The sequence below is a fragment of the Anneissia japonica genome, unplaced genomic scaffold (assembly GCF_011630105.1).
Source record: "Anneissia japonica isolate Jap-2015-1 unplaced genomic scaffold, ASM1163010v1 scaffold352_len1594369_cov220, whole genome shotgun sequence".
In the NCBI taxonomy this organism is placed as follows: domain Eukaryota; kingdom Metazoa; phylum Echinodermata; class Crinoidea; order Comatulida; family Comatulidae; genus Anneissia; species Anneissia japonica.
This window is the reverse complement of record NW_022751928.1, coordinates 378,860-392,655: the sequence shown is the minus strand read 5'-3', so window position 1 is coordinate 392,655 and position 13,796 is coordinate 378,860. Positions and strand designations below refer to the sequence as shown.

Genomic DNA, 13,796 nt, shown 5'->3' with positions numbered 1-13,796 from the left:
ATTCATTTGGGTGTTGTGGGACCTGAAGAAGTAATGTTTTCAAGTCCTTTACATCTGCAAGCCTCCAAATAGAATTGTTCCTCATGGATCAGACTACATGCACTTTATCTGATAATTTCCAAAAAATTTGTACCAGTGATGTTAGGCCTATTAAAATCAATGGTCAGACTGGCAAATAAAGTGCAATACATACTATATCATTAAGCGATAATTATGAACAAGTGGACATTTTGAAATTTAGGGCCCCTGGAAACCCCGACAAAGTAGAATTTTAAATTCCTTAATGGATTTCTAAATTCCTTAATTCGTGAATATTCTATTTAAGTTTTCATTAGCTTGGGTGCCTTAGGGACCTGAAGAATTAACGTTTTATGTCCTTTAAATCTGTGGGCCTACAGATAAACATTCTTCATATGGATATGAAATCAATGGAGCTGATAAATTACCAACAAATTTTATACCACAGTTATTAAAAAGCGACAGTTAGAGCTGGTAAATATAAAATAAAATGCATGTAATTATCAATAATTAGGAACAATTTTTTGAAATACAGGTAATAGGTTTAAAAAAGTTTTGGAATTTGGGGGGGGCGGGAGGGAGGGGGAATGCATTCGCACCCTCTGCATCCCCTGCCTACAAGCCTAGACCATGGTACATACAGAATCATGATGAATGAAGGTGAAGACGATAAACGATGAAGAAGAAGATAATGATGATGATGATGATTTGTTAAATAATCATCATTATGATTATAAACAAAAAAATTAACACATACCATTGGAATCCATTGGCTTAAGGTCCTTTGCTTCAATTACTCTCAACTTGAGAATAACCTTTTCAGGCTGTTAAAAGTATTTAAAAAATATTAGAACATTGTATAATTCACAGCACATCCTGCAGCACCTTCCCTATGGAATGAACTGCTTCATGAAATTTGCCGATCTCAACTTTGAAACAGTTCAAAACTGCTCTCAAAACTTCCCTTAAATCTTTTCTCTTACAGTGCTTTGAGACCATCTGTGTAAGAGCGCTTAAGAAATGTTCAAATTAATATTATTTGGTTTCCTAACCTCAATGTATTTTGCATGTGGTCTTGAGCAAGGCACTTTATCTGCATTTCTTCTCACTACCAAGAAGTAGGCATATAATGGATAATAATAAAGAGAAACAAACTTACCAATTTGTTAACTTGATCTTTAATTAAACTGCTATGAAGAGCTTGATCAACATTTAAAACCTATCAAACAAACCAAAGTGTTTGAGATAAACTCTTTATTACTGAGGCGGATGCAGGTGTGTTCGCACTCCCCGAAATTGTATTAAGAAAAATAATTGTTGTATTGTATTGTTGATATAGGGGGCTATAATTAGTATGAGGGTGCAATTTCTAGGCACCTACGTCCTAGAGGTCCATATTCTCAAAATGTTCGCACCTCAGACCCAACCATTGTGGGGCTAAGGTGCTGTGGACTCCGCCCCAGTGTTATATTTAGTATCCAATTTTAATCATAATTAATTTAAAACAGAAAAAACGAAAATAATAAGAAAAGTGTAAAACTACCTTCTGAAGATGAGAAACAAGTTCCAAGGGGCTTATACCTGAACAGTCAAATTTTCCCAGGGGGTGAAGCAGTGTTCGTACAACTTGATTGTAGAACTCAACAAACTCATCCTGAAAATGCCATACTTATTAATCAACTAGACAACCTGCACTTCACGCTCAATCGAAGTTATTGTACTTCAGCACCAAATAATTTAGTCAATATAAAACTCTGTCCACATTAAAAATTTGTGTGATGTGCACATATATGGGCATGATGATGTCATATTATGCCCAAATATGGGCATATCACATTTTTTTGTCACACAAAATTAGGTAGTGTGGACAGAGCTTGATAAAGGTGTAAATATTTTATTTTGTTATTAGAATTCAATATTCTTTATAGTCGTCAATATTCAGAATGTTACCATATTGAGAGGAAAGTATTATAATTAATTTCTTAATTTACTTCTATCAGTTTTACTCATTGTTAACCAAAAGCAACCTCTACAAAAGCCGTTTTCTAATTCTGGAATAAATGACACAGAATACTGAAAAAAAAGAACACAATGTATTATGAAAGATTAAGGGAAGAATCGATAAATATTATCACTAACCTTAGTTATAATTCCAAATATAGCTGTAGCAACAAAGAGTTGAGATGGTTTCTAAAAAAGGTCAAGTAGCACACAAGTACATGCAAAGCAGAAAATGTATCCATACATAAAGATGGGGAGGGGATAAGAAAAGGGATGCATATATAAGAATGCATGAGGAGGTAAGATGAGGGATATGTGCATAATGATCTGTGATGAGTTGAAATAATGTATACAAGTGTATAATGTTGATAGGGAGTTGATATAAAACCCTGTCCAGACTATCAAATTTTATTTGACAAAAACATGTGACATGCCTTAATATGGTCATGATGACATCACATCATGACCATATATAGGCACATCATGTCAATATATGGGCATATAACATTTTTTTGTCAAAAAAAATTTGCTAATCTGGACAGAGATGAGAGAGAAGGGTTGATGGAAGGTGTAAGTGCATAAAGACAGGTGAAGAGATGAGATGGGTTTGTGCATTATGATGGGCAGGGAGTGGAGGGATGGGATACATAGGGCCCAAGGTAGGAAAAAGCAAAGTAGTACATAAGGCAAGCTAAGCAAAAGATGCAACATTTATCTTTATATAAATCAATCAGCAGATATCCGAAGAGCGATAATATCCATGGCAGAAAACAATTTTTCAATGACGCTATGATTTGCATTTCTGAAATCTTGCTGCACTATGCAGATTACTGAGTTAGATAAGACTGATCATTATTTAAATAATTAGTAAATACTCTGTTGGGAAAAAAGATGTCAGATAATTAATATTATAATTAAATTACAATACTATACAGATACTAAAATATTTACCATAAAGTAACCCAAAATATGCCTAATAACAATTTATGTTCTATTCTGTGTAAAAAAAAACATGTTATCTTTCATTTTCTCCAATATTATGAAATAATATGTTGTTACAATATTATGTTGTTTTAATAAACCTTGGTGGTATTATTATCATTAGCCCAGCTTGGCAATGTCTTAGCCACCTTACCTGCTGTATGTTTTGTTGCTTGGTTTGCCCATGACGTTTTCTACCCGCAAAGCGATTTCTTTTCTAAGAGAATCAAAAGTGATTGCATGACAAACTAGCTTAGTGCTTTCAAACAGAAAAAGACCTATGAGAGAGGGTGATAATAACACCTTTGAAGCAGCAACATGAATGCGAGAATGATCAGTGGCATATCTATGGGTGTGGGAGAAGGTGCATGCCCCCCAAATACTTGCACCTCCAGTCTCCTCCCCACTAAAAATGTTTGAAGCAAAAATAATCACGCTCAAGTAGCTAAAAATCACCTAAAATCACGATATATTGCGAGCAAGCTCCCATCACCTAATCATCAAGCACCCCCACGTCACATTCACACACCTATCAGTCCCCCAATTTCTCCTAGATACGCCACTGAGTTCATTGTTCATTCATTTGCAATAGGAATTCAGTGCAATTGCTTATGCAAGCTTTTTAAAAGAGTGATTTTGTAATATGAATTTTACAAGTGCTTCCATGTTCCTAATTTTTCCAATGTTGTCTATTTTTGCCTGTTGGGCTGTGGGTGCACTAATGACTATGTGCATGCACGCATGTGAACAATTCAAGCAATCTACTTAAGGCACACAAAAAACTCACCAGCTGACCAGGTAATTTATACTAAAAAAGCATAAACTTACCAGCTTAGGGGCCAGATTTGGGGGTGGGATAATTTGTTGGAGCTCATTAGATTCATGACTTCTTTCTTTATTAGGTGTTGTTTCATTATTCTGATTTTCAACATTATCATTGATGATTTCTATTGTTTCATCGTCATCATCTAAAACTTCATAACTTTCCACAGCAGGTGATTTGTCCTTTTGTTCGTCATCGCTTCTAACCTCTTCTGACGAAGCCAGCTGCTGACGTGTGCTGACCAAGCTAGTTATAGTTTGCTCACTACTAAGCTACAGTTAGTATAAAGAATAACAATTTAAAGCATAGCAACCAGAAATACAATCTACTAAGAATCAGTTACAGTGGCAGTCCCAAGTAGTCATGTGATGATTTATGATGAGCCCACATTAATTCCGATAATCATGTTAAAAATAATTAAGAGGACCCCTGCAGCATTAGTTACAATGGCTAATGCAATGATATAACTTTTTACAAACACAATTATAATTTTTATTAAGACCCAAGTCTTTTTGAAACATCAGCATCAGGACTAATGGATAGGATACTTACGGCTGCCACATAAACCAAAAACTATTATATAAAGATAGTTAGTAAACCATGATAGACATGTAAAGAATTTTCAAAGGAAAAGAAACAGTAAAGAAGAGGAACCCTCACCAAAGCTAAAGCAAATAAAAAAGTTATTCAAATGTTTTTTTGTTTTTTTTTATAAAGAGGAACTTTTTCTTAACTGCCTGAGTGTGCGCTCAAAATTAAAGTCAATGAAAGCATTATTACCGATTATTCCATTTCCCAGAAAATTTCCTGAAAATGTATAAATGATTTAGATATTATTTGCAGTAGTACCAACCTCAATTGCTGTGTCATTATCTTGGTGATTCTCATCAACATTCTGGAATGAATTATACAAAATAAACGAATATGAGAACAACAAAAAAATTACCAACACAAAGAAATTTACAATGAACTGTATACTAATTTGAGATATAAGGGGCATGTTACTTTGTAAAAAATAAAAAAACTTGATTGGAAAAAAAACAAATGACAAATCATAATTGAAACAAATTAAATTATAATTACTTTACTCATATCTTTGCTACTCCTCTTTGGAACAATCTTTCTCATAACATTCACAATAATATTGAATCTCTTTTTATTAATAAGTTTTAAAATGATGCCTTTATCTGTTTCACTACTATCTCCCCTCTAGTTTAATGACTTCTAACTTGTAATATTTTTTGTCTTGGTTTTCAAGTTATCATTTTTTACTTTCATTTTAGTTCTAGTCTACTTTATCATTGTTTTTAATTTACTTTTGGGTTACTATTGTATAGTATATTTGTAAACATATTTTCTGTATTTATTTTTACATTTATGTACCAGAGCTTCTCTGGAAAGCAGTTCTAGTCACTGAATGGTTACACCCAGAATAAAGAAAGCTTAATATCATATCAAATATTTTAATTCTCAATGCCATGCAAGGTTTTATCAAGGAAATACCAAAAACTAGGAAAACCTTTTTGCCACAATGATGCCAACTAGAGCCAATAGTCTGAGGTAATACAATAGCTGCATAAAAAAGCGCAGAACATCAAAGCCAATATTGGTCTACTGGGTGCAATGACGTGTGCTTGTATTGTATTATTATTATTATTTCATTGTCAAAAAAAGGCTTAACAAAAAAAAGTGTGGAACCATTATTAAAGGGCCATCTCCAGGAGAAAAGTGTCCTTTTTAATAGGGTCTCCCTTCAATGGTAGTAGTGGATATAGGAATTCTAAATAGAGGGGCCCAGGGGGGGGGGACTTTCACAAATATAGGGTCTATACCATGTCAGCCCCACCATGGTTAGGGCTAAGGTAAGAAAAGTTATGATTATGGCACCTTTATATTCTTATTCTTAAAGCCAACATCTACAAAACTTTATTAATTTATGCTTCATGAATATATTTTCCCAGCTCAAGTTTCAGCAATGAATCAGTCCTGAGGTCATAGTTATAATGCCTGAAGAGTTTTCTCGTTTTTCTTTTTTGGTCCCTAATTAAATCAAGGAGGTATACCTCCTTGATTAAATCTAGCATTATTTGTTAATATAAATGCTAAACTGATATTCCTAAATCATTTTAAAATGTATAGGGTACAGGCTTTCTCATTTACCATAATATTCCAGTAGGTATAACTAACAACTTCCAGTTATCATACAGATTTACCCCAATTTAAAGTTTAGCTAGATATTACTCTATTTTCCTTTATTTATAGTGCTTAAGTTACTGCTGTTCGTTGCATCAACCCACACAATTAGTTATGCCAAAGTTCAATCATTATGTTAACAGTTAATTCATAGTTACAAAAATAGCCCGCATGCAATAGTATAAGGTGAAAGTTACTTTGTATGTAGCCAAAAGGCAATTTTTTCCCTATTTATGCATAAATGATTTTAATACTTTACTTACAGGATTACTACCACCTTCATTGTGAACTTCATCTAAGGCTTTCTGTAGCTCAGCCATTGTAATCAGAGTACTTATTAAGGAGGTACTAACAAGAAGGTACTAACTAGTACAGTGGTGGGGTAAATAACACTTTGAAAGGTCACAATACACCACTCGCTATCTTATGTACACATGAGCTTCATTCCTATAATCATGTACATCAAAAGTAAACAATACAAATCAGTACCGATGACATAGGTTAGCCTAGATTCGATTAAGTATTATTAAAAAGCTGATAACATAAAAGGCATACATGCAATCCCTACAGTAGGCAGGATGTGGGGGAGGCTGTTGTTTTTATTATCATTATAGGCCTACTGTAATATGATGCATGTCTACAACATCACATCATAAAATATTAATATGTTTGCACATGCCATAACCATCAGAGGGTATTTTGATAGCTTCATACTTTGGTCTATTAACCCAAACCTGACCCATTCCAATTCGACCCATGGCAACTTATCCCATCCCAACTCACCCCATCCCAACTATGGGATTAGAATTTAAACCAACTCGACCTAGTAACAAATTTAAGAACAAAAACCAAAATGCTGTTAAGAAACAACTGTCAGATCTTAGTTAAAATAAAGAAATATTTGAATATATATGGGCAATTCCATAGTAACAGAATTAAAAAACACAATAATCGAATTGACTTGTTTTTACAAACCTAGTTGACTAATTAATTCCATTACCAAGCTTTCTACAAAACTAAAGAATACAGGCCATACGAATTAGCACATATACTGTAAGGTCTCTGTGGTCTAATGGTATGCTTCTCAGCTTGAATACAAGGGTTGCAGGTTTGAATCCTGTCAGAGGCATTTCATTACACGGTTTCTATATTCATCTATTTATAGTACAACATTCGTTGAGAGCTATGCTACACAAAGTATTATCATGTCCCTTATTCGAACACTGTATTTACCTTTCTTTGGTGACTTATATATAATTTAACAGAAAGATGCAATAGGTTCTTTAAAGTGCACACAAGTCATATGCATACACTAGACCTCCATTTTAATTCCTTATCCAAGAAGACTTGGTTCTACCAACTGAGCCCTTATTGAGAAGTGGCTGCAACCAGCGTTGATGTTAAGGCTGTAGTTAACGGCATCCTCTGCCTCTCATATATAAATTAAAGAAATAAATATATGTTGTTCATTTGTTGTTATTTTTACATACCCAAATATACCCTTGACTTTTACAGGGAGGAACCAAATATTTAGCAGAGGAGGGGAGCATGGCCCTTAATTACTGCGGGGCTTTAAAAAAAACCCTTGAATATCAATCATCAGTCCTTGTTCACAGTGGTAACGGATAGTTTATTGTGTTTTTTTTTTGTGTGTGTAAGTCCGTTTACAATCCAATTTTAGCTAAGGAAATACATTCAAGATAATCATTCTATGTGGAAATACATACATAATAATCATTCTATGTGTTAATATAAAATTAAGCTTTGTCAATTATGCTTTTTTGTTTTTTAGTTTAGTTTAATCATAGTCAATAGAAAGTTATTGAATTCTGTATGGTTTAATTAGTTTTATATATAATTGTATTGTGTACCTCACAGCCTTTTGTAAGTGCACCCACAGGGGGAAATAGTTTTGTGAATAAATAAAGATTACTATTTGTATTATGGACCCTCCGCTAAGCCCTACATACTGGTCTTCATGTTACAAGCTCATTAAAGTTTTTTTGAATGTCATGTTCATCTCTTATCCTATTTTAACATTTTAACTCATTTTATTTGTAAACTGACTTGATTTGATGATAAAACTGAATTGAATTGCACTGAATACATAAGCAACACATGAGTTTGTGGTTTGTGGAACAACATGTGTGTTTGAGGACAAGCACTTCTGGCCTTGTTCTGATTGGTCAGTTGTTCAGTTTGATTGACACTCTGGAAAGATTTATCATATCCAATCAGGAGAGGCCTTGCTTCATTTAAAAAAAATAAAGTATAGTACTGTATTTAATAGAAACTTGAATATAAGCCCCCGGATCTTCGTAAGGAGCCTCTTTTCCAAATGGGCTTCTTTTCCACAGGGGCTTCTTTTTGAGACTACTGTTGTTGACGATTATACTAATTATCATCAACGACCGTCAACACACTAATTACCGTCCCCAACCATCAACATACTAATTAGCGTCAACAAAAACTAATTATTACATTTACAATTATTACAAACTACTAATTATATATATATATATATAAAATAATGATAATAATTTTGATAAAAATAATGTTGATAATAATTATATTGATTAATGGCAATAATAATACTGACACAATAATTAATAATATAACAGTGATCGTCAAAATAATTAGCATCAACAACCATCAACGTCATAACAATTAGCGTCAACAACCATCAACATAGGCTAATTATTACACTTACAATTATTACAACTACTAATCATATACCAGTACATATATGAATAAAAAATATTGATGATAATAGTATTGATAATAATAATAACATTGATAATCATAATAATACTAATGATAAAATAATATAACAGTGATCAAATAGAAACATATGTTAAAATCGTAATCGTATTTATATTATTAAAAATTGTATATGTTATAATATACACTAAGGTATACAATTACAATTTATTTGCTCCAAAATGCAAAGCTGTTAATAATGGACTATTATCTGCAATACAATAAACATTACATTTACATTCATTCATCTATAAAGTATAAGCATTTACAATAGCCAAAAAAAAATCATAATAAGATATCTGGCCTCCTACCTAGCCTAGCCTAGCGCAACTAGGCCTACTGCAGACCACTCCCCTACCCTAGGTCTAGCCTAAGGCCTACTCTACTACTAGGCCTAGGCTAGGCCTAACTAAATTATGATGTCCAAATCAAATGTATAAAATAGTTAAGGAAAAATTATAAAACACACACTCTATTTAGCTGTTTCCCATCGCTCTGGCTAGGCCTAGGGACCTTGTCCTACCCTACTCCTACTAAGGCCTAGCTCTTCTCCACATCACCACCAAACAAACATTGTAAAGCACGGCGCTCTAGCTATAAAATCTTTGCTGTTGTCGATATATGTGTGCACGCGCTGCAACAACAACAGATCCAACAAGCATCCAAGTACTGTAAGTATTATCCAATCAGAAACATGCTTTACACCAACTTACTTCTTAACGTCCAATCAGATTATACAGATTGAAAGTTTTCTTTTTTAGTGCAGTAACTGTACAGTATTGGCTTAAAAAATTCACGAAAAAATGTAATTAATAGCTAAATAAAAAATTGAATTTACCATTTAAAAGAGCCACAAAAAGAAGATTAAACGGTAGTTAATTTGAATTGGTGAGGGAAATTCTATTTTGAAGACAACTAGTAACATTTTAATAATAATTAGTAGGCCTATCTATATAATAACTAAATAAGGCTAAAAAATTGTGAAGATGTTAATCATATCATTTGAAACCAATTGTATGTCAATATGAGGTCGAAAAGACTGATTTTGCTAAGATCAGTCAGTTGCAGAGTTGGTAGATATTTTAATTCATTTGTCCCATATTCCATTCGGCTTTTAAATGATGCAATAATGTGATTTTATACTTTTTATGATGTTTTAATATAATTATGATGTTTTAAATGCAATTGGCCTTCAATATATTAAATATGGTATTTTTTATTGCTTTTTAAAAATAATTTTTACATACAGTTTTATCTTTGTATTTGTATTATATATGCATGCTATGGAACTTATTCAAAATAACAAGGACCTAATAAAGTTTAATTGATTTGACTGATTGATATAGGCTAATAATAATCGTAAATGAAATCAATTATAATAAAATTTTTTCCATAGTATTCTTTGCTTACAAATGTATTCTTCTCTTATATAACCAAGAACATTAATAGAAAGCATAGCTATACCATAAACACCGATTTTAAGCCGGCATTATTGGTGGATGCAGTAATAAACACGTAATAGTACAACCCTTCTGTTAAAAATAAACCACAGAATCTAAGGAATAACTATAGTAGGTAGCTTAACAGAATGCTATTAAATTTCTTTATGAATAACAGGTTCGCTACATGAAACGGGTGTGAATTTTACACATTATAGGAGGCACGACATTTCACTCTTGCGCCGTGCGGTTGCCCAGTGAGCTCGTGTCAAAATGCTGCACATGAGAGCCAATCACAAGATCAAGACATGTTCCAATTGTGGAACAATTGTTTCCAAGACCAAATAAAAACGCCTTTTCCACTCTCTCTCAGAGGCCCATTAGTTCACATCCGGGTTTCCTTTCACGTTCTTTAAGTGCTTCGAGACGATTTTTAACCGTGTAATGAGCTATAAATTTCTTTATGAATAATAGGTTCGCTACATGAAACGGGTGTGAATTTTACACATTATAGGAGGCACGACATTTCACTCTTGCGCCGTGCGGTTGCCCAGTGAGCTCGTGTCAAAATGCTGCACATGAGAGCCAATCACAAGATCAAGACATGTTCCAATTGTGGAACAATTTTTTCCAAGACCAAATAAAAACACCTTTTCCAGTCTCACTCATCTAGGCATATTAGTTCACATCCAGGTTTCCTTTCACGTTCTGTTAAGTGCTTCGAGGTTATTTTTAACCGTGTAATGAGCTATACAAGTGAATTTGATTTCCATTTTGAGATAAATATATTTACCGTACTCGCGCGAATAAGCGCCCGGGCGCTTAAACATTTTTTACACTTTTTGAGGGGCGCTTATTCAAACGGGGCGCTTATTCGAACGGGGCGCTTATCAAAATAGAGTGGAAATTGAGGGGGGCGCTTATGGAAATAGATGAAAATCGAGGGGTTCTTATGAACTTATTAAATTCAAGAGCCATATTTTGAATGAAAAACGATTATAAGGATATCAGGAAACCGCAGAATTACGAATGGTGGTGCGGCGGAAACTTTCGTCCAAAGAGCATGGCTTGTCATGACAAGAATGTTGTGAGTACATGTATTACATAACAGCAGAATAGCAGATGAAATTAGTGGTGGTGGTTAGCTTGTTGGCTATCGGTTGATTGAGATCAGCAGGATGGCATGATCATTGCATGTTTTCTTGAAAACTCAGATGAGAATGTGTTAGGTGTAAATTGTCGGAAAAGCAGTAGGACTAGGCTATAGAAAAATGTTGATGAAAAGATGAAAGTTGGAAATATACTGTCTGTCCAGGGAGCTCTCATCTGTCCAAGATAAATATCCTCATTTTGATATTGACTACAGGAGAATGTGATTCCACTCCACACCTCAAATCATGCCAAAATCCACACAATGAGTATATTCGCTTATTCAAATGGGGCGCTTATTCGCGCGAGTACGGTAGTCACCTTAATTAAATAAATCTGTGTTTTTAAAAGCATAACCTTATATATAGTAAAGTAATGAACCATAAAGCTGAACGAATATACAAATCCGTAATCAACAGAAGCAATGAACCCTGATAGAAAAGTATCCAAAGTAAACAACAATACAACAATTAATACTAAACATATAATAAAGTTTCAACAAAACAAACACGTGACTTGTCTCCGTGTTTGCACTTTTTGTAGTAAAAGTATTAGGGCGTTTTCCTGGATGTTTTGCCACTCCGCGGACTGTCACATGTTTGTGGTCTATGGTCTACAGTTTACACGTTTACATAGGCCTATGCCTAATGCATGCACCGTGGTTAACTGATTATAATATCACTATATAATAAATATCATTATAATAAATTCAAGATTTGTAGCAGCTAAATAACAAAAGATGTTGTGTAGTGCGTCACATTATTTTGCTCTGGTGGGTTTTAAGCCTTGGGTCTGAAAATAGCAACTGAATTAGTATAGGCCTATGTCTTCGATGAAAATATCAAAATAACTATATCTTTACAAACCTGATTGCCTTCTTCATCTAGTAGGCTTACATTATTAGTTGCCTTCTCTTGTTTGAATAAAGATTTTAAATCGAAATCAAGCAATTGACTGACACGGCGACGTCCCCACGTCAAAGCTGGTGTCGGTTGCATAGACCAGCGTTTTTTATCATCAGCAAAATTCTTGTAGTCTGGCCGTATTCCCACTGGTAGTGTACAGGATTCCGCTCTTGCATGTTTCAGCTTCAGATCATTTTGGCGTTGTTCCGATGTTCGCAAGTCAGTTTCTGAGTCTGTCTTTGAGAACAAACGCTTTATTTTACTAACACCCCCGACAACATCACCAAACACAAGATTATTCGTAAGTTCACCAACACTTCGACTGCGTTCTCGAATACCTGTTTCATCCAGAAGAAGACCACCAGATTCAAATTCATATTGTCTGTGTAAATATGGTGCATTCTCTTTAGTGGGTGACGCATCCATTCGGTTGGTCACACGAGTTAATGATAATCCTTGTATCAATCCACTAAAACTTCGACGTCGTTCTTGAGGAGGAATCGGTAAATCGATGGTATCTCCAAGTTCCGAAGTATGAGCGACTCCATTAGGTCTACTTTGCGCGATTTCGTTCACAGTAGGCCTACCTCTTTCGCTTATGCCGAAAAAACTCTTCAGATCGACGGAACTATGCCTACGCTGGGAGTTTGAAAAACCTGGCTTTAATTCGTCTAGAGACACGTTCTTCTCGTGACAAGAATCGGTGACAATGACTGTAGGAGGCGAGTACAGACCTTCAGAAACGTCAATCTCCATAATTAAACTAGATGTTACATTAGCTACAGATACTTGTGCAAGATTGTAACAAGTAACATGATATATATAATTCTCACTTTTTCTATTGTATAGTTATGCATTGCAGAACGTGACCACAACTCCATAGGCGGTAAGCTTACCAAACAAACGATCTCGCTGTGAGCTATTGAAACCAATTGTTGACACAATCTTATTGGAACTTTTTTCAGGCCAATCCTTCCATTGCAAACTTAAAAAATTATTGTGTGATGTTAGTCATTGATTGTAGGTCACTGGAATTCAAACACAAGTATTTGTAGTAAATATAAGAATATTAGAGTGGATCTGTAGCATGTGGTACTTGTGCGGAATCAAGAATTCTGGATTCTCATCTTTTCAACCATCATGATATTATTCTCACGAACACAGAAAACCAATCTACTGATCATATTGACAATACTAAAGTGGGCTGGCATTTTAATATAACGAATGGACATATCTCTTCAGAAATAAGTTATTTCCGCACCAACAACAAACCATCACTGAGACTTGGAAGAAATAACAAAACTATCAAAGACACACTTACTTGGTAGCTTCTTCAGTAACATAACACTATACTGTTCTTCTCTCAGTTCAGTCCATGTTCTTTTATTTCTAGCATCAAAATCATTGAACCTTTTTTTTCTCTCTTTTTATAACTTTTTAAAATTTTACAATCTTAGCTCACTTCCAATACAGTACTGTGCTTTTAGAAATTTGCTTTTAAGTGTCCAAATCTCTGAATAGTGCTCG

At 34.1% G+C, this 13,796-nt stretch overlaps 1 protein-coding gene across 11 annotated transcripts in view; it reads right to left on the bottom strand.

The window, feature by feature from the left end:
- LOC117121953 (protein unc-13 homolog D-like) overlaps positions 1-13,129 on the bottom strand; it is a 33,504-nt gene extending 20,375 nt beyond the window's left edge. The window contains exons 1-8 of one of the 11 annotated variants that reach the window (XM_033267376.1): positions 12,231-13,129; positions 4,677-4,718; positions 3,829-4,095; positions 3,155-3,217; positions 2,158-2,208; positions 1,562-1,672; positions 1,178-1,237; positions 776-842 (exon numbers count right to left, since the gene is read on the bottom strand). In XM_033267376.1, the coding sequence (XP_033123267.1) occupies positions 776-842; positions 1,178-1,237; positions 1,562-1,672; positions 2,158-2,208; positions 3,155-3,217; positions 3,829-4,095; positions 4,677-4,718; positions 12,231-13,025 (1,456 nt within the window). In that variant the 5' untranslated portion in view covers positions 13,026-13,129. Of the gene's footprint in view, positions 1-775; positions 843-1,177; positions 1,238-1,561; positions 1,673-2,157; positions 2,209-3,154; positions 3,218-3,828; positions 4,096-4,676; positions 4,719-6,279; positions 6,391-12,230 lie in introns of those variants that run through there. The other 10 variants (XM_033267375.1, XM_033267384.1, XM_033267377.1 and 7 more) reach the window with 10 other exon arrangements.
- Between the last annotated feature and the right edge of the window lie 667 nt (positions 13,130-13,796).